The sequence below is a fragment of the Anomaloglossus baeobatrachus genome, chromosome 2 (assembly GCF_048569485.1).
Source record: "Anomaloglossus baeobatrachus isolate aAnoBae1 chromosome 2, aAnoBae1.hap1, whole genome shotgun sequence".
In the NCBI taxonomy this organism is placed as follows: Eukaryota; Metazoa; Chordata; class Amphibia; order Anura; family Aromobatidae; genus Anomaloglossus; species Anomaloglossus baeobatrachus.
In genome coordinates, this window is record NC_134354.1 from 323374793 (window position 1) to 323402422 (window position 27630).

The 27630-nt window shown below is 47.9% G+C and overlaps 1 protein-coding gene across 1 annotated transcript in view; it reads left to right on the top strand.

Annotated features, from left to right (window-relative positions):
- Positions 1-27630, top strand: part of LOC142289738 (uncharacterized) — an 834494-nt gene that overhangs the window by 643930 nt on the left and 162934 nt on the right. Inside the window, exons 18-20 of the mRNA XM_075333662.1 lie at positions 18887-19026; positions 22213-22336; positions 23615-23773. Of these exons, the coding sequence (XP_075189777.1) occupies positions 18887-19026; positions 22213-22336; positions 23615-23773 (423 nt within the window). The remainder of the gene's footprint in view (positions 1-18886; positions 19027-22212; positions 22337-23614; positions 23774-27630) is intronic.

The window sequence follows — 27630 nt, forward strand, 5'->3', positions numbered from 1 at the left end:
AGAGAAGTAGTGGCGACTAGGCATCTGGTACTGGGGCACAGCGACAGACATAAGGTCTCTAAAATCCTGTGTGTCCACTAGGCGGAAAGGCAGCATTTCGGTAGCCAACAGCTTACAGAGGGATAGAGTCAACCTCTTCGCTTTGTCATGGGTCGCAGGAAGTGGCCTTTTATTTGACCACATCTGAGGGACAGAGATCTGGCTGCTGTGTGTAGACGGTGTTGAGTAGGGTGTCCCTGGAAAAATGCAGCTTTGTGAGGAAAGTGCAGGCGGAGACATGATGTTGCCTTCATCCAAAGTTGGTGCTATCGATGTCTGAGAGAGCTGTACACACTCACTTGTTTCCCCTTCCAAAACAACTGACGACCTACCAAGCAAACTGCCTGTTGCGGTTACAGTGGTGGAAGTTGTGGGTGGAAAAACAGGAGTGACAGCTGTCCCAACAGTCCTAGAAGATGACGAGCGCGCGGATGCACTGGAAGGGGCAGGCGGTGGATGGTTTGCTCCGCTAGGCTGCATTGCAGCACGGTGAGCTTCCCACCGGGCCATATGATATTTATTCATGTGACGATTCATGGAAGAAGTTGTCAAACTGCTGAGGTTTTGACCTCTACTAAGACGACCATGACAAATTTTACATATCACATAATTTGGGCGATCTTTTTCTATGTCAAAAAAGGACCAGGCTAGGCAAGGCTTAGAGGCCATGCGACCTGTTGATCCACCCCGAATAATGCTCAGAGGCAGAGTGGTGGCTGAGGATGCAGTTGTAGACGTGCTACCAGTGCTCCGACTCTGTCCAGGAAGGCGCAAGGTAACTTCGTCGTCGGTTGCATCCTCCTCCACCGCCTCTGTTGACCTCCTCGAGTGCCTGACTGGGGGTTGACAGTAGGTGGGATCTAGAACTTCATCATCAATTGTTGTGTTTGCACTCCCCTCCCCCTCTGACCGAGCCTCTTCTTGCCCTGACCGAATATTTAAGTTGTCATCCCAATCGGGTATCTGCGTCTCATCTTCATCAGAATGTTCCTCATTGTCTATAACCACAGGTGTTACAGTTTGTGACAAAGGGTCAACATTATGCTCAGAAACTTGTTCCTCACGGCCTGAATCCGAGTCACAAAGGTTCTGGGCATCACTGCAGACCATTTCCTGTTCTGTACTCACTGTAGCTTGGGAGCAGACCTCTGATTCCCAGGCTATAGTGTGACTGAACAGCTCTGCAGACTCAGCCATCTCAGTTCCACCATACTGTGCAGGGCTGATGGAGACTTCAGAGCTGGGAGAAATCAAGTGTGATTGGGATGACAACTCAGAGGACTGGTGTTTTTTGGATGCGGTACTTGAAGTGGCTGAGAGGGCACTTGTTGGACCACTTGAGATCCATTCAAGCATTTTCCTTTTTTGCCCATCATCTACCTTTCTTCCTGTTGTTCGTGTCCGTAAAAAAGGGAGCACATCGGATTGTCCATGGTAAGTAGTAGACATCTTACTTTTGCTGGTAGAGGGTCTATCTTTAGCAGATGATAATGGAGCTTTGCCACCTTCCCCACGGACAAAACCTTTTTTGCCTTTTACACCACGCCTCTTCCCCTTTCCACCAGCATCTGTCATTTTGCCACTCATGTTGATTGCGACAAGATTGTGCACTGAAAATGTGGTAGTAAAAATTGAGAGGTGGTGTAGATTGCAGTGGTGGTCTAGCTTTATTAACAGCAGAATAATAAAGAATAAATATCCCTGACAATGCAACTACAGGCCTTAAACACTAGTCTATTGCTAGTCTAAAGGCTTAGTTATGAGTTGGAGTGTGCAATGCAGGCAGACGCGCTCTGCAAATGTCTTTGCACTAGTGGGACTATAGCAAAGTCCAATAGCCACGTATAGGATGCCACTAGGTACACTGAGTGTTTGCTAGTGTAATGGCTTAGTTATAATGAGTTGGAGTGTGCAATGCAGGCAGACGCGCTCTGCAAATGTCTTTGCACTAGTGGGACTATAGCAAAGTCCAATAGCCACGTATAGGATGCCACTAGGTACACTGAGTGTTTGCTAGCGTAATGGCTTAGTTATAATGAGTTGGAGTGTGCAATGCAAGCAGACGCGCTCTGCAAATGTCTTTGCACTAGTGTGACTATAGCAAAGTCCAATAGCCACAGATAGGATGCCACTAGGTATACTGAGTGTTTGCTAGTGTAATGGCTTAGTTATAATGAGTTGGAGTGTGCAATGCAGGCAGACGCGCTCTGCAAATGTCTTTGCACTAGTGGGACTATAGCAAAGTCCAATAGCCACAGATAGGATGCCACTAGGTACACTGAGTGTTTGCTAGTGTAATGGCTTAGTTATAATGAGTTGGAGTGTGCAATGCAGGCAGACGCGCTCTGCAAATGTCTTTGCACTAGTGGGACTATAGCAAAGTCCAATAGCCACAGATAGGATGCCACTAGGTACACTGAGTGTTTGCTAGTGTAATGGCTTAGTTATAATGAGTTGGAGTGTGCAATGCAGGCAGACGCGCTCTGCAAATGTCTTTGCACTAGTGGGACTATAGCAAAGTCCAATAGCCACAGATAGGATGCCACTAGGTACACTGAGTGTTTGCTAGTGTAATGGCTTAGTTATAATGAGTTGGAGTGTGCAATGCAGGCAGACGCGCTCTGCAAATGTCTTTGCACTAGTGGGACTATAGCAAAGTCCAATAGCCACAGATAGGATGCCACTAGGTATACTGAGTGTTTGCTAGTGTAATGGCTTAGTTATAATGAGTTGGAGTGTGCAATGCAGGCAGACGCGCTCTGCAAATGTCTTTGCACTAGTGGGACTATAGCAAAGTCCAATAGCCACGTATAGGATGCCACTAGGTACACTGAGTGTTTGCTAGTGTAATGGCTTAGTTATAATGAGTTGGAGTGTGCAATGCAGGCAGACGCGCTCTGCAAATGTCTTTGCACTAGTGGGACTATAGCAAAGTCCAATAGCCACGTATAGGATGCCACTAGGTACACTGAGTGTTTGCTAGTGTAATGGCTTAGTTATAATGAGTTGGAGTGTGCAATGCAGGCAGACGCGCTCTGCAAATGTCTTTGCACTAGTGGGACTATAGCAAAGTCCAATAGCCACGTATAGGATGCCACTAGGTACACTGAGTGTTTGCTAGTGTAATGGCTTAGTTATAATGAGTTGGAGTGTGCAATGCAGGCAGACGCGCTCTGCAAATGTCTTTGCACTAGTGGGACTATAGCAAAGTCCAATAGCCACAGATAGGATGCCACTAGGTACACTGAGTGTTTGCTAGTGTAATGGCTTAGTTATAATGAGTTGGAGTGTGCAATGCAGGCAGACGCGCTCTGCAAATGTCTTTGCACTAGTGGGACTATAGCAAAGTCCAATAGCCACAGATAGGATGCCACTAGGTACACTGAGTGTTTGCTAGTGTAATGGCTTAGTTATAATGAGTTGGAGTGTGCAATGCAGGCAGACGCGCTCTGCAAATGTCTTTGCACTAGTGGGACTATAGCAAAGTCCAATAGCCACAGATAGGATGCCACTAGGTACACTGAGTGTTTGCTAGTGTAATGGCTTAGTTATAATGAGTTGGAGTGTGCAGAGGACAGGAGGGTACAGTGGCAGGATTGTGGGGCTCTGGATAGAGGAATGGAAGCCTGCCTTTCTATTCCCTCCAATGCAGGGAGGAAATCCCTGACCTTGGCTACACAGACGCTGTTGCTGTTTGCAGGACCTGTCACCTATGGGTCTCTGACCCTGCCGGTTTGAGCCCTTAAAAGGACTGCTATAAAGTGCTCTCCCTAAGCTGTCTAACGCTGTGTATGCAGCGCATACAGCTGTATCGGCGATAGGACTGAGGAGGAGGACGGAGCTGCGACAGTGATGTCTGACACCAAAGACGCAGAAGGCAGATAATGGCGTCCTGGAAGAAAATGTCCGTTTTTATAATGCAGGGACATGTGACATGGACATCCTATCACACATGCCGTTGCTTCTCTGGCTCAAAGTCCACTTAGCTGTGTGTGTGTCTGGGATTGGCTGACATGCTGGCCCGCCCCACAAGACGCGCGCGCTTAGGGAAGGAAGACAAGAAAAAAAAAAAAAAATGGCGATCGCCATTATAGAAACAGCAGTGATCTGAAGGCGCTGTTCACGCACACTATACACTGAAATGTCATAATAGTGTGATTCACAGAGTGACTTACACTATTACAGCAGAAACCAAGCTATGATTTAGCTGTTTTTTTGCTGCTAGAACCGTTCTCGAACGTTCTCTATTAACCATCCCCAGTATGACACCGGGGTAGGTAGCAAAGTCTTTCCTGATCCCAGATCTGTTCATCTTGGATCATTTTTAAAAACACTGTAAGCAAGGGTTGCTCCAAGTGGAGTCTCCCTTTTTCCCAAAAATTGGGCCACACGGACACCCACCCCTTCAGTGGCAGCACTTGTGCCCTAGTTGTACACTTCACAGGTAGATTTGAAGCAAGAACATTCAAAATTTCGCCATCCTTAATCGTTCCCAGGATGACCCTGGGGTAGGTAGCAACGTCCTTGCTGAACCATGACTTGTTCATCTTGGCTCCTTTTTAGAAAACACAGCAAGGGTTACTCCAAGCGGAGTCTCTCTTTTTCCCAAAAATTGGGCCACACAGACACCCACCCCTTCAGTGGCAGCACTTGTGCCCCAGTTGTACACTTCACAGGTAGATTTGCATCAAGCACATTCAAAAATATGCCATCCTTAACCGTCCCCAGGATGACACCGGGGTAGGTAGCAAAGTCTTTGCTGAACCATGACTTGTTCTTCTTGGCTCCTTTTAAAAAACACAGCAAGGGTTACTCCCCCGCGGAGTCTTCCTTTTTTCCAAAAATTGGGCCACATCCCCAGGATGACATCGGGGTAGGTAGCAAAGTCTTTGCTGAACCATGACTTGTTCATCTTGGCTCCTTTTTAAAAACACTTCAAGCAAGGGTTACTCCAAGCAGAGTCTCCCTTTTTTCCAAAAATTGGGCAACACAGACACCTACCCCTTCAGTGGCAGCACTTGTTCCCCAGTTGTACACTTCACAGGTAGATTTGCATCAAGCACAATCAAAAATACGCCATCCTTAACCGTCCCCAGGATGACACTGGGGTAGGTAGCAAAGTCATTCTTGATCCCAGCTCTGTTCATCTTGGATCATTTTTAAAAACACTGTAAGCAAGGGTTACTCCAAGCGGAGTCTCCCTTTTTACCAAAAATTCGGCCACACAGACACCCACCCCATCAGTGGCAGCACTTGTACCCTAGTTGCAAACAGGATGTTTTGATTTGCATCAAGCACATTCCAAATCCGGAAGCATTTACTCTCCCCAGTATGACACAGGGGTAGTAAATTCCTTGTGGATCCTTGACTTGTTCATTTTGATGAACGTTAGTCTGTCCACATTGTCACTGGACGCGTGCGCTAATCTGTCAGCACACACCCTGCAGCACTGAAGACACGTTCAGAGACAACGCAGGCAGCTGGACACGACAAGCTCTCCAAGGCATAAGTGGAGAGCTCTGGCCATTTTTCAAGATTTGAAGCCCAAAATGAGCAAAGCTCCATTTGCAAAGTCATGGCATCGATGTTTATTTGGAGATATTCCTGTATCATCCTCTCCAGCCGTTGACTATGTGTCTGACTTGTTGTCTTTGGTGGCCTTGCAAAGGATGGTCTAAAAATATTATGAAAAGATTCAATAAAATTGCTGTTACCAGCACCAGATACGGTGCTGCTGGTACGGGTAGACTGTTGAAGATGACGAGACCGTCCCATGTTTGTCGAGTTACAACTGGAAGATTCACTCTGTGCACCACGGTTGTTTGGTGGAAAAGCCGAGTTAAGATCGAGTAACAGCTTTTGCTGATACTCCTGCATACGTGTGTTCCTTTCTATGGCTGGAATTATGTCACAAAATTTGGACTTGTACTGGGGATCTAATAGTGTAGCAAGCCAGTAGTCATCATCACTTCTAATTTTGACAATACGAGAGTCATGTTTGAGGTAGTGCAGCAAGAAGGCGCTCATGTGTCTTGTGCAGCCATGCGGACCAAGTCCACGTCGTGTTTGTGGCATAGAGGTGCTAACCGTTCTTTCTTCCTCTGACATCTCCCCCAACCTCTTTCAACTGAAATTTAACCAAGGTCTCCCTCATCCGCTGAGTCTTCCATGTCCATGGACAGTTCGTCCTCCATTTCTTCATGTTCTCCTGCACCTTCCTCAACATTTCGCCTGATACCATGCGCCCTTGTTGATCCCTGTCCCCTATAGTCCCATGCCTGCCGCCTTGGTGATGATGAACGGCTGGACCTTGATGATGTTGTTGTCCCTTGCGCATATGAATCCTCCTGTAGTTCCTCCCCTTCCTGTTGTCCCACCCCCTGACTCCGAATAGTGTTTAGCGTGTGCTCCAGCATGTAAATGACTGGAGTTGTCATGCTGATAATGGCATTGTCAGCGCTAAACATATTCGTCGTCATGTCGAAACTGTGCAGAAGGGTGCATAGGTCCTTGATCTGAGACCACTCCATCAGGGTAATCTGCCCCACCTCTGCATCTCGTTGGCCCAGGTTTTACGTCATGATGTTTTGCACCAGGGCTCTGCTGTGTTGCCACAGTCACTGTAACATGTGGAGAGTCGAATTCCAGCGTGTCGGCACATCGCATTTCAGGCGATGAGCCGGCAGGCCAAAAGACTTCTGGAGCGATGCATGTCGCTCAGCTGCGACGGTTGAACGGTGGACATGAGCAGACAGTTTTCGTGCCCTGTTCAGAAGCCCATCTAGGCCGGGATAGTGTGTTAAAAATTGCTGGACAACAAGGTTCAACACGTGAGCCATACAAGGCACGTGTGTCACCTTGCCCAGGCGAAGGGCCGCACCCAGGTTTGCAGCATTGTCGCACACTGCCTTACCAGGTTGCAGGTTGAGTGGAGAAAACCATTTACCAAACTCAGTCTCCAGAGCTGCCCACAACTTAGCCGCTGTGTGATTCTTATTTCCAAGACATTTCAAGACAAAGACCGCCTGATGCCGTTGTGCTCTGCTGCCAGCATAGTAATGAGGGGTGCGTAATTCCTTCTGCGCAGTGACAATGCTGGTGGCCTGGCCTGAGCAGGCAGGCTTGGGGCGGAGGTGGAGGACCCAGACGAGGTTGAGGAGGCAGAAGCAGTGGAGGAACTTGGACAGACAGAGAATTGACGCTCAAGTCGTGGGGACGGCAAGACTTGTGCAGCAGACCCTTCACCATCTATCACCATAGTTACCCAGTGTCCAGTCAGCGACATGTAACGTCCCTGTCCATGCTTACTGGTCCAAGTATCGGTGGTGAAATGCACCCGTTCACACACAGAGTTTCTCAAGGAAGCGGTGATGTTGTGTGCGACATGCTGGTGTAGCGCTGGCACACCTTTCTTAGAGAAGTAGTGGCTACTGGGCATCTGGTACTGGGGCACAGCAACAGACATAAGGTCTCTAAAATCCTGTGTGTCCACCAGGCGGAAAGGCAGCATTTCGGTAGCCAAGAGCTTACAGAGGGATAAAGTCAATCTCTTAGCTTTGTCATGGGTCGCAGGAAATGACCTTTTATTTGTCCACATCTGAGGGACAGAGATCTGGCTGCTGTGTGTAGACGGTGGTGAGTAGGGTGTCCCTGAAAAAATGCAGGTTTGTGAGGAAAATGCAGGTGTAGACATGATGTTGCCTTCATCCAACGTTGATGCTATCGATGTCTGAGAGAGCTGTACACACGCACTTGTTTCCCCTTTCAAACCAACTGACGACTTACCAAGCAAACTGCCTGTTGCGGTTACAGTGGTGGAAGTTGTGCGTGGAAAACCAGGTGTGACAGCTGTCCCCACAGTCCTAGAAGATGAAGAGCGCGCGGATGCACTGGAAGGGGCAGACGGTGGATGGTCCGCTCCGCTAGGCCGCATTGCAGCACGGTAAGCTTCCCACTGGGACATATGATATTTATTCATGTGACGATTCATGGAAGAAGTTGTCAAACTGCTGAGGTTTTGGCCTCTACTAACAGATTCCCGACAAATTTTACAGATCACATGATTTGGGCGATCCTTTGCAAGGTCAAAAAAGGACCAGGCTAGGCAAGGCTTAGATGACATGCGACCTGCTGAGCCACCCCGACTAGTGCTCAGAGGCAGAGTGGTGGCTGAGGATGCAGTTGTAGACATGCTACCAGTACTCCTCCTCTGTCCAGGAAGGCGCAAGGTAACTTCGTCGTCAGTTGCATCCTCCTCCAGCGCCTCTGTTGACCTCCTCGAGTGCCTGACTGTGGATTGACAGTAGGTGGGATCTAGAACTTCCTCATCAAACATTGTGTTTGCACTCCCCTCACCCTCAGTCCGAGCCTCTTCCTGCCCTGAACGAATATTTAAGTTGTCATCCCAATCTGGTATCTGCGTCTCATCGTCATCAGTATGTTCCTCATTGTCTATTACAACAGGTGTTACAGTTTGTGAATAAGGGTCAACATTATGCTCAGAAACTTGGTCATCACGGCCTGAATCTGAGTCACAAAGGTTCTGGGCATCACTGCAGACCATTTCCTGGTCTGTACTCACTGTAGCTTGGGAGCAGACCTCTGATTCCCAGGCTATAGTGTGACTGAACAGCTCTGCAGACTCAGCCATCTCTGTTCCACCATACTGTGCAGGGCGGATGGAGACTTGAGAGCTGGGAGAAAGCAAGTGTGATTGAGATGACAACTCAGAGGACTGGTGTTTTTTGGATGCGGTAGTTGAGGTGGCGGAGAGGGTACTTGTTAGACCACTTGAGATCCATTCAAGCATTTTCTTTTTTTGGCCATTATCTACCTTTTGTTCCAGTTGTTCGAGTCCGTAAAAAATGGAGCACATCGGATTGTCCACGGAAAGTAGTAGACATCTTACTTTTGCTGGAAGATGGCCTATCTTCAGCAGATGTTAATGGAGCTTTGCCACCTTCCCCACGGACAAACCCTTTTTTTCCTTTGCCAACACGCCTGTTCCCCTTTCCACCAGCATCTGTCATTTTGCAACTCATTTTGATTGCGACAAGATTGTGCACTTGTGGTAGTAAAAATTGAGAGGTGGTGCAGATTGCAGCTGTGGTCTACCTTTATTGACAGCAGAATAAACAACAATAACTATCCCTGACAATGCAACTATGGCCCTTAAACTGGCAGCACAGTTTGCTATTATAATGGCTTAGTAACAATGAGCTTGAGTGTGCATTGCAGAGGTGCTGCAAGTAGCTTTGCACCAGTGGGACACTAATGAAGTCCAACAGCCACTTTAAGGATGTCACTAAGTTTCCTCAGTGTTTGCTATTATAATGGCTTAGTAACAATGAGCTTGAGTGTGCAATGCAGAGGTGCTGCAAATAGATTTGCACCAGTGGGACACTAATGGAAGTCCAACTGCCACTTTTAGGATGCCTCTAACTGGCAGCACTCTGCAATTAAAATGGCTTTGCTAAAAAGGGCAGGAGGGTACAGTGGCCGGATTGTGGGTCAGTGTACAGGAAAGGAAGCCTCACTTTCTATCCCTCCTAATGGTGAAATGCGGCGAGGAAGTCCCTGAGCTTAGCTACACAGACGCTGTTATCTGTAGCTGTTAAAAACGGTTTCCACGGACCTGACTGTCACCTATGGCTCTGAGCCTGCTGTAATTAGCCCTTACAAGGGCTGAAAGAAACTTCTATCCCTATTCTGTATAGCGCTGTGTCTAGAGCGTACACAACAGGATCGGCGACAGGAGCTGCACCAGCGGTGACTGACACTTAGACGCAGAAGGCAGATAATGGCGTCCAGACGGGCAGCTACCCGTTTTTATAATGCAGGGACATGTGACATGGACAGCCTATGACACATGCCCTTGCTTGTCTGGCAAAAAGTCCACTTAGCTTTGTGTGTGTCTGGGATTGGCTGACATGCTGGCCCGCCCCACTACACACGCGCTTAGGGAAGGAAGACAAGAAAAAAAAAAATGGCGATCGCCATTATCCCAGCAGCAGTTATCTGAACGCGTAGTCCCCGCACACTATACGCTGAAATTTCATAACAGTGATTACAGCGAAAAGCCAGCTACCAATTAGCTTGGCTTTTTGCTGCTAGAACCGTTCTCGAACGTAACTCGAGCTATCGAGCTTTTAGCAAAAAGCTCGAGTTCTAGTTCGATCTAGAACACCCCCCAAAATCACTCGAACCGCGAACTGGAGAACCGCGAACCGCGCTCAACTCTAGTCTGGACCTTGGAGATCTTGTTATCCCTTCCGTATAAGGCTCCACCTGTACTTTCTCCCCTTCCTCTTGTCCCAACACCTGACTCTGAATAATGCTTACAGTGTGCTCCATCATGTAGATGACCAGAATTGTCATGCTGAGAATGGCATCGCCAGTGCTAAACATCTTCGTCGACATTTGTAAACTGTGTAGAAGGGTGCATAGGTGCTTGATCTGACACCACTCCAGCAGCGTGATCTGCACCACCTCTGGATCAAGTTAGCCCAGGGTATACTTCATAACATATTTCAGCAGGGCTCGGCGGTGCTGCCACAGACGCTGAAACATGTGCAGATTCAAATTCCTGCACGTCGGCACATCGAAATTTAAGGCGTTGAACCATCAGACCAAAAGACTTCTGAAGCGATGAAAGTTGTTGAGCTGCTGGGTGCGAATGATGGAAGTGAGCACATAGCGAGCGTGCCCGCTGCACAAGGCCATGTCGGCCGGGATGGTGGTTTAAAAATTGCTGGAGAACCAGGTTCAACACGTGACCCAAACAAGGCACATGTGTCACATTGCCCTGACGAAGGCCTGCAGCCACATTTGCATCATTGCCGCACACGGCTGTTAAGTCACCACCGGAGTCCGCTCCATCAATTTGTACTCCGGTCGCCAGGTGACAACGTGTTCTTTTCGTGCATAGTGCTGATGATGGGAGAGGAGTCAATGCTAGCGGCGCAGGTGGACGCAGGTTATGCTCACCCACTGGGCTGCGTTACCTTGACAGATGCAGAACCACTGGCTGAATGTAGGTGGTGGGTGTCTCACAGATGAAGTACCATCATTCAGCTACAACCAATGGGAAGACACCACACCCTTTTTTAGGCCCATCCATTCTGCTGACCACTGCCAGACATAGCTATGAACCTCTGGTTACTGTTACCCCCAGTTCTGTTTTGTGATTTTGTGTGCTTGTTACCTGACTACTTTTCCTGCTTGCTGTTTATGTACCTTGTTGGCCGATCCGCATTTCACCTCTGCTTGTTTTCTGATTAAGTCCTGGCCGTCCCATTCTGTTCCTCTTCCTCAATTAATGTTTTGACCCTGCCTGACTACTATTCTCTGGATATGCAGCCTTCCGCAGGTATTGGTCACTTTGGGCCCTGTGTAATTCCAAATCCCTGTATAGGGGTTAAAGGGTTTCAGGGTTCTGGGGGTCCTGCTTGGTGAGTGGCTTCCCTCTAGCCTATCCTTTACAGCCCGTCTGAGTGTGTGGATCAAGGAAGGCATTACACCGTGTCTCTGCAGAAGGCCATGTAGGCCAGGATAGTGCTTTAAAAATTGCTGGACAACCAGGTTCAACACGTGAGCCACACAAGGCACGTGTGTCCCATTGTCACAGCGAAGGGCCGCACCCAGGTTTGCATCATTGTCGCATCCGGCCTTCCCTGGCTGCTGGTTGAGTGGAGACAACCATTGATGAAACTCGATCTTACTCTCCAAAGCTTACCGTCCACAACTCCTCAGCGGTGTGACTCACAATTCACAGACATTTCAAAGAAAAGAGTCGGCCGCCTCATGATGTTGAGCTCTGCTGCCAGCATAGTAAGGAGGTGTGTGGGATTCCTTGTGCGCAGTTACAACGCGGGTGGCCTGACCACACAGGGTTTGGGCCCAGGTGGAGCACCCACAAGAGGTTGAGGAGGCAGAAGCAGTGGAGGAACTTCTACATACAGAGGAAGGATTGACACACATCTCATGGGGACAGCAAGACTTGTACAGCAGACCCTTCTCCATCTCTCACCATAGTTACCCAGTGCCCAGTCAGCGACATGTAACTCCCCTGTCCATGCTTACTGGTCCAAGTATCTGTGGTGCAATGAACCCTTTCACAAACAGAGTTTCTCAAGGAAGCGGTGATGTTGTGTGCGACCTGCTGTGGTTGCGCAGGCATGCCTTTCTTGGAGAAGGAGTGGCGACTGGGCATCGGCTCTTGGGGCACTGTGATGGGCATAAGGTCTCGAAAATCCTCGATCTCAAAAGGGTGTAAAGGCAGCCTTTCCGTAGCCAACAAGTTGCAGATGCTGAAACTAAACCTCTTAGGCATGTCATGCCCTTCGAAAATCATGTAAAACACAGCGAAGGGACTCCAACCACAGTCTCCCTCATTTCCACTAATTGAGCCACACAGTCCCCACTTGACTGGCATCAGTTGACCCCCATTTTCAAAATAAAAAAGATGCTTTGCATGAAGCACTCTCAAAAATACACGTGCCTTTCGCCTCCCCTGGATGAACAGGGGAAGAAAAGTCCTCTGTGAGCCATGACTTGTTCATCTTGGTTCTTTTTTCAAAAGCGAGGGGACTCCAACCACAGTCTCCCTCGTTTCCACTAATTGGGCCACACACACCCCACTTGACTGGCATCAGTTGACCCCCATTTTCAAGCTTACAAAGATGCTTTGCATGAAGCACTCTCAAAAATACACCAGCCTTTCGCCTCCCATGGCTGACACAGGGGAAGAAAAGTCCTCTGTGATTCATGACTTCCTCATCTTGGTGAACGCTAGTGTGTCCACATTGTCAGTGGACAGACGCGTGTGCTTATCTGTCAGCACACCTCCAGCAGCACTGAAGACACGTTCTGAGAAAATGCTGGCTGCGGGACACAAGATCCACAAGGCGTACGTGGTGAGCTCAGGCAATTTATCCAGATTGGAATCCTAAAATGAGCAAGGCTCAAGTTGCACAGTAATGGCATCGATATTCCCTTTCATATACTCATATATCTGTGTCTCCTCCTCTTTTTCCTCATCCAGCTGTTTGATTTTCTCATGGGTATTTGTTCTTGTCACTTTCCCATGTGTTTGTGTTGTCTTGGGAGTTGTTTGGCACCTTTTGGACAACTTTGAGGGTGTTTTCCAGGTGTTTTTAGGTGTTTGTGATTTCCTCCCATTGTTTTCAATGGGGTTCGAGAGGTTCGTCGAACCAAACTCGAACTCTAGGGGGGTGGCTCATCTCTAGTCTGGAAGTGGCCGGTGCTGCTGGTGGTGCTGGCTCCCGCTCGAGGACAGTCTCCGCTGCGGCTGGGTGGATAGCCGGGGCCGTCGTCATCACGGCTGCCTCCTCCTAGACCAGAGGGGATGCCTCTTTCCGGGCTTTCGTCTGGCGCGGAGCTGGAAAGGGTGTTGGGATAGCAATGGGCTCACTGCTGGTGGCTTCTACTGGCTGGCCCTCGCGGGCGGACGGGATGGAAACTGCTGCCATTGTCGGGGGCAGCAGACCGAGCGGGGTGTTGGCCACAGGTGCAGGCAGTGAGGGAGGCAACGTGGCGGACAGGGGCAGACCGGGCCCCTCAGCCACCTCTTCAGCATAAACCTCGCCTGCACCTGGATCCGGCCGCTCATACGCTCCGTTTGGATCTTGATCCAGTCGGCTGTTCAGGGCTCGGGCTCCTTTGCTGCGGGCTTGCCGGACGGGTCGGCCATGCTGCACCATTGGTGGTGTCCAGGAACAAGAAAAGTGGCAGGGTCCTGGAGTCCCTGCCCTTTTTCTGCTCGGTCACATGTCGCAGAATCTTCACCCGCCCCCACTTGGTCTTTTGCCGGCACTTCTTTTTCAGGCCTGTTAGTTTCGTTTTGTGACTTCCGGGCTCGCTTTTCGGCCGCATTCCCAGGGGGCGGGGCTTCGGCTTTCGAGCCCTTTTCTTGGGTAAGAAGACGCTGGGCTGTAGTTTTCGCGCTTAAAATGGCGGCAAAATGGCGACTTCTGAAAATTTGGCAACGGATCACCGCTAACTTTCCAGTACAAGGCGCACTTCCACAAGGTAAGTGGATGGGTAAGTATCCTGTTCGTGGTGTGCCGCCCCCGTGCCAAGCAGCCGGCGCTGCTCGGATCCGTAGCTTCTGTGGGTGGTGGCTCGAGGGTCTCCGGACCCGGGGGTCTCGCGGACACGCCGAATAAATAGGGGGGCGTAGATGTACGGGCTAGGCCGTAGTAAGTTTGTGACGCCACCCACAGTCTGTGGTGAGGTAGGATACCACCGCTGCTGTTATGGGGTACCCGGGGGAGATGTTGTGCAGAAAATTGTTAACCCCTCCGTGGATAGGGATGGTGGCCCCGGGACCCGGTGACTCGGTGCAGGGGATGGCGACTGCAGGGGGTGCTGTTGTACTCACTTTTAGCAAAACACACAAGTCTCTGTTAAACCTTGGTGGTGGTGGCCAGTGCCGCGGCCGGTTGCGTTCAGGTCCCCCACCCAGCTGGTGGTCTCTATCCTTCTCCTGCACCTCTTTGTAAAGGTGGACTTCCCTAGTATAAAACTCAGGAGTCCGCTCCCGGCTGGATGTGGCCTAAGGAACCATGCCCGCAGACGCTGGCCCGTGGGATCTGTGGTCCCTGGCAGTGACCTCTTATCCCTAATTGGTGGGCTGTTGTCTTCTATGAGGGACTTTGGGTGGGACAGGACCTCTAGTCCTGGCCTTAATCGGTTAATTAACCAGTTACACTTGATTTTGGTCCTGGCTTCAGGGTCCAAGCACCTCCCTTTGTTCTCCGCTTTCCGGGTCGGTTCCCCATGTCGGTACCGGCGGGCTACAACCCTGTCCTGGTCCACCTCGGTTCCATTGAGCCGTCTTCCCGGTTCCTGCTGACGGAGACCACTGTCGGCCTCCTAGCCAGTGGCACCAGGGCTCCTACCCTGGTACCGTTCAACTTGGGCTTCACTGCTGGAGCTGCACTTAGCTCCAGCCCACACTCCTCTCCAAACTGAACTTTCAACTGATCTAAACTGATCTGCTTGTTTTCCCGCCCCGGGCTGTCTAGACCAGACCCCTTGGTGGGTGTGTCCCAACCGCCTGGTCACACCCACTGGTGTATCTGTCTGTCCCTAAGGGGGGTGACTAGGTTTTAATGGTTGGCTGGTGTTTCCTAATGAGGGAACGGTGTAATGCGGGGGCCTGTTTGTGACTATTTGGTTTTGCCTATTGAGAATCTATGACAGGACTGGAAAATTACTGTTCACAAATGCTCTCCATCCATTCTCAATGATATAGAGCTATTTTGCAAAGGACCAAGAGCAAATATTTTGGCCTCTATAGGTGCAAAGCTGGCCGGACATACCCCAAAAGACTTGCGGCAGTAACTGCAGCAAAAGGTTGTGCTAGGAAGGGGGGGGCACATCACAAATTTCAGATTTATATTTTTTTTTTATATTTAGAAATCCATGTATAATTTTCTTTACACTTAACAAATATTTGATATTTTGTGTTGGTATATCACATAATCCCTTCACCTCCTGGCGATTTTTTTTTTCTCCCCTTTTTCCAAGAGCCATGTATTTTTTATTTTTTTTTATTTTTCCATTAATATAGCCATATGAGAGCTTGTTTTTTTTGCAGGATGTTTAATTTTGAATGAAATAAACAGGAAAAATTCCACGTGTGGTAAAATCAGAAAATCAAGATCTACTATGAATGTCAGCTCGCAGCTGACCCCACCCAAGCTGTAATGGCAACCCATCGTCGCCCCATGATCATGTGATGGGTGCTCCGATGGGCTGGATCAATGATGCGTTCCTTGTCTGCGCGTATTGCATGCCGCTGTCAGTGATTGACAGTGACTTTTAACGGGTATTAGAGGCATTTTATGGCTGATTAAATCAGTCATCAAGTATGGGGAGAGATGTGGGGTCAATGTGTAAGCCCTCAACAAAGGCAGGGACATGGCTGGTGATGTAAATATATGTCATCGGTCATGAAGGGTTAAAATAGTCCAATATTCTTTTAATCTGTAAAACTCAATCAATAATAATCATAAACCATCAAATAAAAACATTAGAGCCATTATACAAAGGCTAGTTTCACACTTGCGGATTGTGACTACTGGACCTGCGTTGCTTCCGCCAGGTGGAAGACACGCAGCATGTAACGTTTTTTGAGTGGTGGAATCATTTATTTTTTCACTGCGCATGCTCATTTTTTTTTTTTTTTAAATCACAGAAACTTTGTTTTGTCTCTTGGTGGCCGAACAATCAGCTGATCGCCCGACAGCCGGCTTTTGAGAGCGCTCAGCTGATCGCCCGGCAGCAGGCTTTTGAGAGCGCTCAGCTGATCGCCCACAATAGTCTGCCGCCGGTAAAACTGTAAAAAAAAATAACAGAAAAAAAAATGCAGATTCCGTTGTTTTGTACGATCCGTTGCATCCGTTTTGCCACTATATGCAACACATCCGTTGCATCTGTCACACAACGCAATGCAACGAATGCCGTTCAACGCAAGTGTGAAACTAGCCTAACATGTCTGACAGTGTGTAAACCGTGTCTGATCTTGAAGGCCCAAAATGCTTTGGACCTGAAGCAGTTGAGGAAATTGTGTTTTGCATACTACCTTGCCAGCAAACTCGATCACTGGATTCAAGAAATCCAAATTCAGATTTCAGCGAAACCTCAGCGATCACTTTAGTTACACAGAGGTTTGATAATTCATTGACAGTAAAATGTTTAATTGAATACATTTTGATGAAAAGTGGAAAAAGTCCATGGCACAATTCATTATTGCCTGTGCACCTGTGTTTGTTTTGTGTGTTTGCACCTTTTTTTTTTTTCTTTCAAAAGTTGGAAATTTTGGTGCAATTTAATTCCGGTTTCCCTTGTGTATTTTTGGTACCCCAAAATCTTGGTGCATTGTTTGCAACTTTGGCTTCAACATGTGACTTTTAAAGTCAAATTTTACAAAAACAGTTCATGAGAGAAAAAACAATTTTTTTTTTTTACTTTGTGCCACAAAATAATGAATTGTGCATGCCATTTTAATGAATTTGGCACCAAAAATGGCAACTAATACCACAAGACTAGATGTGTTCATTAGTACACTTTTTCGCCAACTGTTGACGCTACATAGCAACTATAGTAACATGATAATGTTGGATTTTTTATGATTAGCTCTTATGGAAAACATAAATGCAACCTGTAGACAAGGCCTTATTTTGGTGTATGTCAGAGTGATCTTTAGTACACCAGCAGATCTCTGTGTAAGGCCCCCTTCACGCGTCCGTGAAAAAACACGCACGTGTGTTACGTCCGTTTTTCGGGTCCGTTTTCCGTTTTTGTGTCCTTTTTTTGTGTCCGTGTGCCATCTGTGTGAATGCCGTATGCTAGCCGTGTGTGCGTGTTGGTTGTCCGTTTATGCATGAGAGAAATAACTGACATGTGTATGTGTTGTCCGTGTGAATTTATGCGTGTTTGTGATGCACAATGTCGTAGATACATACCCGCTGACAGCAGACAGAGTCGTGCGTAGAGAATGAACTGGGGTGAACTTCACCCGACTTCATTGTCATACCGCGGCTCTGTCTGTGTCGCGTCCTGATTAGCGGTCACCCGTGAAGGACTCACCGGTGACCGCTAATCGCCAGAGTGACTGAATGGAGTACCCCTCTCGCATATTCACCGTTCCCCGATCACCAACGCGGCGCTGCACGGCTGTTCTCTAAACTCCGGTGGGTTTTCCTCTTTTGAAAAAGCCGGCCGCTCATTAAACAATCTCGTATTCCCTGCTTTCCCCGCCCACCGGTGCCTATGATTGGTTGCAGTTAGACATGCCCCCATGCTGATTGACAGCTGTCTCACTGCAACCAATCACAGCCGCCGGGGGGCGGGACTTTACTGTGCAGTTAAAAAAATAAATAAAAAATTAACAAAACACGACATGCGGTCCCCCCCCCATTTTGATACCAGCCAGGGTAAAGTCACACGGCTGAAGGCTGGTATTCTCAGGATGGGGAGCTCCATGTTATGGGGAGCCCCCCAGCCTAACAATATCAGCCAGCAGCTGCCCAGAATGGCCGCATCCATTAGATGCGACTGTTCTGGGACTCTACCCGGCTCTTCCCGATTGCCCCTGGTGCGTTGGCAATCAGGGTAATAAGGAGTTAATGGCAGCCCATAGCTGCCACTAAATCCTAGATTAATCATGACAGGCGTCTCCCCGAGATACCTTCCATGATTAATCTGTATGTTACAGTTAAAAAACAGACACACCCGAAAAATCTTTTATTAGAAATAAAAAAACACTAACAAATTCCCTCGTCACCAATTTATTAACCCAACAAAGCCCTCTATGTCCGGCGTAATCCACGGACCTCCAGCGTCGCATCCAGCTCTGCTGCATGAAGGTGACAGGAGCATCAGAATACACCGCCGCTCCTGTCAGCTCCACGCAGCAAATGAGGTGAGTAGCGCGATCAGCTGAGCTGTCACTGAGGTTAATTGCGGCCACCACTGGATCCAGTGTTGGCCGCGATTAACCTCAGTGACAGCTCAGTTGATCGCGCTACTCACCTCATTTGCTGCGTGGAGCGGCGGTGTATTCTGATGCTCCTGTCACCTTCACGTGTTTCACGGACGTGTGAAGGGGGCCTAACATAGCATGATTAGTTACAAGTTACAAGGAGATTACAAGGAGGTTCGCTGGCTGCCAGACCCATGGTCATGGAGTACAGACAGGGATGCTGGACCAGAGTCCTTTTGCTCAACTCTAGTTATCACATATGCTACTGCTATACAATATGTCTACACATATAACAAAGCAGTTATTTTGATACTTTTTCCTTCCATTATTTTGCAGTATTTTTCGATACCGTCCATATCACTTCATGGCTTAGAGAGATTTGAAGGCAAGGAGCTAGAATTTCAAAGTGCAGTTCGGAGCCTGCGAAGTGAAGGCTACAACAACCATGTGTTGTCTATTAAAGTGGCAAGTGGCATGTGAGTAATTGTTTATTCATTCATATATTTTCCTGTTTCCAGTACTCCTTCTTTGGCTGGAGTCACACTAGCATATGGCATCCGATGCAAGAGCATCGGATGCGATATGCTAATGACTCCCGGCTCAGGCTCTGCTGCGAGTGTCTGAGCCCAGTGTCACATGACTGTGACCCAATCTTGCAATCGGGTCAAAGCTGTGAAGCTGAGGGCGGCGCTGTGGAGGAGGGTGAGTGGGTAATCCCCCCCATCTCCTCCATTGTCAGTCTGTGTGTATATCGCACTGCACTGGAATAACATCCGAGTGCAGTCCGATGTTTCTCTCTCACCCATTCACTTGAATGGGTGCGAGTGATACGGCTTTCGCAGCATACAGAATCTGGATGCGAGAAAAGCTGACAAACTGCTGTCCTCATTGACTAAAATTGGTCAGAGTGCAATGCAAGATTTTCTCACATTGCACTCGTCCGTTTTTCACGCTCGTGTGAACTTGCCCTTCGGCTGGTTTCAGATGTCCGTGTTGCAGGTACGTATGACATCCATTGTAAACATGGATGCCACACATACCCATGTTATTCTATTCTGTTATTCACATGGTTATGTTTTCAAATGGACCATGTGACCCTTTATGACCCAGCACGCACACACGCAGACATATCCGTTTTTTCTCTGGCAGCACGGGTGTTACATGGATCGCATACTGATGTGATCCGTGGGACATCAGTGTGACATGCACCAGAGAAAGCACAGGTCTTTTAAATAAAAAGATTTTCTATATTGACCTGTATATGTGGCACCCTGAGGCCTCATTCGCCACATGGCACTGTGTCCGATTTAGGATGCTGTACTGATCCAGGTAAGAAGAAGTTAGCCACTGGTTTCTACCACTTTACACAAACATTTAGCATGAGTCACCACACACAGGAAGCCAGACTGCAGGTGGTCACCATAGCAATGAGCTTCCTCACCAGAGTGAGTCATTCCCGAGGGTGAGGGCACGGCGTGAAATAGCTTCTAAGCAAAAACTGTTTCACTTCAGAACCATCTAGGACACAGCACAGATGAGGACAGAGAACCAACAACAGGTCCTTGAGGGGGTCTGTGACCCAGCTCCCCTCAGGGAGACCAACCAGAACAGAACAGTCAGGGAGACAGGTCACTGAAGGGTGCGCCATCTGTATGGCTCTCCTCAGGGGGACCAACTGGAATGAGTGCTTCAGAGCTATTCCAGGGGGAGAAGAGAGCGCGTACCAGAACACCATGGACACGTACAACCAGGCAGACTGGAGGGAACCGGTACTGGGTGAACAGGGAGTAACTGAGACCACCAGGCGAGTCTGTGAGACTGATGATGACACAGTACCTGAGAGGAAGCTGAACCCGCTCCCTTGGGGCCTGCGCAGGCAAGTTTGCAGAGCCCTAGGATGGACCATACTTCATGTTGCTTCATCAAATTCTGCAGGGTCGCGGGTAGACTAGGTAGTCCCCGGGCTAACCCCATTTGAAATGGGACACAATGTGGAACTGGAGGCCCCAAGTCACTTCATGCCACGGGGATCCACACTACACAACAGGCACAGAGGAGAAATGTCTTACACGTTCACGGACACCGGTGGTTGCTCCTTGCTTATTCGGGATCGGCTGGAGCCCAGCACGGCAGTGACCGGAACCCCGAGGGCAGCCTTCTAAAGAATTGTGAGTAAAAGACATTAACCCGCAGCCGCTGTCTCGGCCTATTCTTACCGTCGCCCCGCGCTTCGGCACCATCGGCCTTTTTCCCCGGTTGCCACCGTCCTCCCCAGGGCTTGCTTGTCCTGTGGGGAGCTGAACTACCTGACCTCTATCAACATCAGCCCAGGAGAAAAGCTACATCTCGCAGCGGCAGTCGATTCCTGGACATGCACCGCGGGTGGCACTGCAAAGCATCCCCCATCCCCATCCAACACTGCTCCTGGGAGAGTGAAAAGTCACAGGGGGGTTGGCGGCGGAGGAGGCAGAGTTTCCTGTTGCCGCTTCAATCTGTGACACGCTTTCCAGGGACCCTTCACCCTCCTTCCATCCCCCTCTACACCGGACACCTTTCACCTGTTGTTTTTACATGTGGCTGACGGGGCTAAGGAGCCAGGTTAGGCCAGTCACAGCAACTCCACGAAACCACTGGCCCGGTGATGAGTAAACCCTTGTGCTCCTTGTACAGCAGTGCTTTCTCCGGCTTTTCTGCCTCCCACTCGTGACCGCCGCTCATTATACCCACTGAAGATTGACTCCACTGAGGAGCTGAAAGCCGGAGAAAGGCTGGGGACTTCAGTGCCGGGGACTGCATCGCTGGGGACAGGTAAGTATCCAGGTGTGTGTGTGTGTGTGTGTTTGTGTGAGTCTGTGTTCATGCATGTGCGCTATCTGTGTGTATGTGCTCGGTGTATCCATGTGTGTCTGTTATGTGTATACATATGTGTGCATATATGCTCAGTGTATACATGTGTGTGTGCTATGTATGTGCTATATGTATGTGTGTGTGTGTGTGTGTGTGTATGTGGTGAGGACATGGAAGCCGGAGCATCGCGGGGACAGCATTGAGGACTCCTCAGAGTTCCCAATGAACTCTAATGAACCGTGAAGTCACCGTGGTGACACCCGCTGTAGCACGGGTGTCGCGTGGTATTATCAGGATGTCATCAGAGTTCATTGGGAACTCGTATAAGCTCCTGGACATCACTGCCCACACACTGCTTTGTGAATTCTCACCTATCCCTGCAATGCTGTCCTTGGCGGCGCTATCACTGGCGCTGTCCTCGCGATGCTACGGCTTCCAGCTCCTCACTGCGGGGAATAATCAATGAATATAATGAGCGGCAGTCAGGAGCGTCAGGCAGCAGAGCCAAACAAAACATCGCTGGATACAGGTAAATATAGAAAATATTTTTATGTAAAAGACCCGTGTTTTCTCCGGTACATGTGACACGCATGCAAACACGAATGTCAAACATGTGACATACGTGTGACACACGCGTGACACGCGTGACACACGCGTGACACACATATGACCATAACCATGCATGTGACTTGTACCTGATTAAACACGGACGTCTGAAACCAGCCTTACAAAGTGTACAGGACTACTTCAAATATTTATGCCTTGATGTTTTTTTTTGTATAATATTATGCTTTCAATTCTGTTTTCTAATGTAGATGGATTGTTTATGAACACAGTGATTTTCGCGGCAGACAGTGGCTACTACAACAGACACAAATCGCTAACTGGTTGCTATTCAGTGGTATTCAGCAAATCGGATCACTTTTTCCTATTAGACAGGTAGGGTGACTGCAAATTAAATAAGCTGTTTGCAAGCCCAAATACCCTGATGACAGATTTTTACATGGCCAATTTCCAGGAGCATAAATATTAATAGTTGCATTTTATAATGTATTCAAGTACTTATTTTAACCTATAAAACCATAGAAATGAGGTCTATGTAGGTTGAGGAATCAACAGTTTAGTCTAAAATAACAATACAGGGTAATCAATACAGAGGAGGATAATTTTATATTACAGGGAGATTTATGTAAATTGGAGGATTGGACTGAGAAGTGGCAATTGAAGTTTAATGTAGATAAATGTAAGGTCATGCACTTGGGTAGAGGAAATAACATTTATGATTATGTACTTAATTGTAGAACACTGGGTAAAACAGACACAGAAAAAGACTTGGGTGTATGGGTGGATGGTAAACTTCACTTTAGTGGACAGTGTCAGGCAGCTGCTGCCAGGGCTAATAAAATAATGGGATGTATTAAAAGAGGTATAAGTGTTCATGAAAAAAATATAGTTCTAACCCTGTACAAGTCACTAGTGCGACCGCACTTAGAATACTGTGTACAATTCTGGTCACCGATATATAAGAAGGACATAGCTGAACTGGAGAGGGTGCAAAGAAGAGCGACCAAGATTATTAGAGGAATGGGTGGGCTGCAATACCAAGACAGGTTATTAAACTTGGGGTTATTTAGTTTGGAAAAACGAAGGCTTAGGGGGGATCTAATCACAATGTATAAATATATGAAGGGACAGTACAGAGACCTTTCCAAAGATCTTTTTACACCTAGGCCTGCGACTGGAACACGGGGGCATCCGCTACGTCTTGAGGAAAGAAGGTTTAATCATAATCACAGACGAGGATTCTTTACTGTACGAGCAGTGAGACTGTGGAACTCTCTGCCGCATGATGTTGTAATGAGTGATTCACTACTAACATTTAAGCAGAGCCTGGACGCCTTTCTTGAAAAATTTAATATTACCAGTTATGTATATTAGATTTTATGACAGGATATTGATCCAGGGAACTAGTCTGATTGCCGGATGTGGAGTCAGGAAGGAAATTTTTTCCCCATTGGAACTTGTTTGCCACATTCAGGTTTTTTTTGCCTTCCTCTGGATCAACATGTTAGGCTACGGGTTGAACTAGATGGACTTAGAGTCTCCCTTCAACCTTAAAAACTATGATACTATGATACTATGAATACAATGTATCACATCTAAAGCAGTATCAATCTAAATCCTATATCTCTAAATGTCTACACATTTTCATTTCAGAGGAGGGTTTATTTCCGACTCCGGAACCATGCCTTAGGCTTGTTCTTAGGTGTTCCAGAAGCAGCCGAGAATATGAAAGCTGCACTTGTCAAAGTCACTGAGCCAAAAGTCGGAAGCTGTAATTTATGGTACTATGAGGAAGGGCGCATTAAGAATCAGGTTTGTAAATAACATGTTTGCATCTGTGTCATTTTTTTACCATGTACACAAAAAATGTCTATGGATTTTAATGAGGTCGTGCATATTAATGAATAAAAATAAGCTACTAAGCTCATCAAGAATATATAGAAAATCCATTGATCTTTTTACATCCTAGAAGCATTAGAGAAAAATTTAATTTCTATAATGAAACCTCATCCAAAAGGAAAGCAACCTCAGTTTGGTCCTATTTTAAAGGGGTGGTTCACCCATATTTTTTATTGTCTAGATCGATATTATATTGAGAAACAATGTTTCTCTCAAATACCTTGTGTTGTCAATAGTGGCTGTGAGAGGCGCTATTGCAGACCGCTGCTCCACGTCCAGTGACGTACCTGTCCAATGCTGCCTCGTCACATCCGTGCAGCCGGCTACATTCTGAGCCCATCTGCTCCCTGCTCCTCCTCCCTCCTCCCTCACAGCACGTCTCTTGCTTGCAGCGTTCTGCGAGGAGGGAGGAGGGAGGGGGAGCATGAGACTCGCCGTGCTAGGAGGGAGGAGGAGGGGGGAGCAAATGGGCTGTGACAGCAGTGAAACACCGCTCACAGCTCAGAGTCTGGAAGACTGTAGCCAGCTGCACGGATGTGACGAGGCAGCATTGGACGGGTACGTCACTGGACGGGGAGCAGCGGTCTGCAATAGCGCCTCTCACAGGCACTATTGACAACACAAGGTATTTGAGAGAAACATTGTTTCTCAATATAATATCGATCTAGACAATAAAAAATATGGGTGAACCACCCCTTTAATACTACAGTAGAGACCAAAATTCACATTACTGTGAGGCCTTGTAGGGGGTTTTCATACATTTTTAGTATCGCCATCCAGTTACTATTGGCTCAACATTGTTCTAAGGATTTTACTGACTTTAGTGTACAAAAGAGTTGTGTGATTGAGCAGTGTTTATGAAAATTATGCACCTGTGAACTCATAACTGTACAGTTAAAACAAAGGTGTATCTAAGCTTTCCAGCACCTGGGGCAAGAATTCAGTTTGGCGCTTTCCCCCCCCCCATGTGACCAATTATTCATATGAGATTTGCACACTTAAGCTGGGATCACACATAGCGACAGCGACAACGACATCACTGTTACGTCACCATTTTCTGTGACGTAACAGCGACCTTGTAAGTCGCTCTTATGATCGCTGCTTAGCTGTCAAACACAGCGACGCAGCAGCGATCATAACGTCGCTACATGTGCAGAGAGCAGGGAGCCGCGCACACTGCTTAGTGCTGGCTCCTTGCTCTCCTAGCTACAGTACACATCGGGTTAATTAACCCGATGTGTACTGCAGCTACATGTCACAGTGCAGAGAGCAGGGAGCCGTGCACACTGCTTAGCGCTGGCTCCTTGCTCTCCTAGCTACAGTACACATAGGGTTAATTACCCGATGCATACTGCAGCTACATGTGCACAGAGCAGGAGCCGGCACTAGCAGCAAGAGCGGCGGAGGCTGGTAACGAAGGTAAATATCAGGTAACCAGGGAAAGGTCTTCCCTTGGTTACCCGATGTTTACAGTGGTTACAGCTTTCCGCAGCTGCCAGACGCCTGCTCCTGCTCCCTGCTCGCTTCATTTCGTCGCTCTCTCGCTGTCACACACAGCGATGTGTGCTTCACAGCGGGAGAGCGACGACGAAAAAATGAAGCAGGACATTCAGCAACGAGCAACGACCTCACAACAGGGGCCAGCTCGTTGCTGGATGTCACACACAGTGACAGCGACGGGACGTCGCTGCAACGTCACAGAAAATGGTGACGTAGCAGCGACGTCGTTGTCGTCGTCGCTGTGTGTGACACCACCTTAAGTCACATGATGACAAGCTGCTGTTAATAATTCTCTCGATGTTCAAAGAGAAACATAGGAAGAAAATCTAATTGTCACATGCAAGTATGAGTGGAGAGGCCATATGGTAACTGCTGGAACCAGAAGCAGAGCTGAATCCTGACAGGAAGTACTGTATATTACATGCTGTTATTATTGGGCTATACTGCTTAATTTTATAAGTAAAGGGTTTCTCCAGGTTTGAGATAAAAATCTGCAGTCACTCTGTGTCACTCTGTGACTGCAGACATGTGAATTCTCACACTATCAGGCGGTGAGAGTGGAAGGTCACGATACTGCAAGTATATGATTTACATACATGTGGTCACGTGCCGACTAGACATGTATGGCCTCGCTCAATAAAAATGAACGAAGACCGGACACATCTAGTCAGAATGTGGCCAGAAATAAAAAAATCTCATACTTGCGCTCACATGACCATCCACTCTTGTCACTGGCACCGGAGAATCCTAAAAGTGTGCAAGTGCTGTGAGAATTCAGAAGCCTGCAGTCACCTAAAGTTACTGGAAACTTTCATCTCAAACCTGGACAAGACTTTACTTATAAATTTAAGCAGTGTAGCGCAATTCTAATTAAAGGGGTTGTCCAATCTCACAATTTATGCATTGTTACTTGTGTACAGGATCAAAATTAGTAGCAGCACCAGAACCCCCATCAATACAGAAATACAGCATCACAACCAGCAGCAGTACAGAAATTCATCATCAGAACTACAAATAGTACAGAACGACAGCCATATAACACCATCAGTTCAGAAACATAGCATCAAAACCCTCATTAGTACAGAAATACATTAGCAAGAACCACAAGCAGTACATGGTACATCAATTGTAATGTCAGGTCAGACACATAGACATTTGTATTGCAGGAATCTACAACTTCCAGTCCATCCTTAAAGGGAATCGTAACACCAGGATTTTAACACCTAATCTGAGAGCAGCTAATGTAGGTCAGAGAGCGGTGTGTCGCTTAATGTGCTGCTTAGTGTAGTTTTGCTAAAATCACTGTTTAATCAGCAGTAGATTATCATTACAGGACTGCTTGGCATGCTGCCAGGTAATCCAGCATATTCATCAGCTCTGTATAACTGCTAGATCTGCAGCACAGAAAACATTGATTTTATGAAAATGAAAACAAACAGCTAAGTAAGTGACACATCGCTGGAATCGGGGTCTCTGTCTCTACATTATGCTGCTTTCAGATGAGGGAGTAAAAACCTGGTGACCAATTCTTTTTAACAATGGCAAGGAGATACTTGGGAGTTATCAGTCATCATCAGACTGTGGACCATATAGGAACTACAGTAAGACTTCAGTTCGACTTGTGTTTTGCACGAACGAGTGCAATCTGATAAAACATCAAATTGCACTCGCACCAGTGTAAAACTATGGGGCAATGTCCATCTGCAATTGATTTTTCATGATATATTGGCTTGAGAAAGTAATTGCAGCATGCTGTGTGTATGGGCTCTTACTAGCGTTAAAAAAAATCAAAGCGATACTCGACTACAAATGTGAGTCGTGTGGTCTGCGTACGTTTTTTTTTTCTCACATAGCATCCGTATGACATGCGAGCATCATGCGAGTGCTATATGAGTGTTTATGCAAGCTGCATCGGACTGGATACTGGATGAATCTCCAGTAATACCAGGCCTGGCCGCGGTTACCTGCACTGAACTCCGGAGCTGTCACCTGAGCTTCGGAATTCAGCCCGCTCTATTTGCAGCAGTCATGAACTGAACTGTAATCGCCGGGGAATCAATCACTCGGCGCTCGCTGTTAAGTCCAGGCTGCACTCTGGAGCTCAGGTGACACGGGGGCCACAACATACATCACCGCCCTTGCCGACGGGTGCTGGTACTGGCCCTGGCTGCCGGGGCGTGCTGCATCAGTTGGCCCCACAGCAGCCCCCGACACTGTGTCCGGGGCACATGCCCCGCCAGCCCCCTAGATACACCTCCGGTTAAATTCCC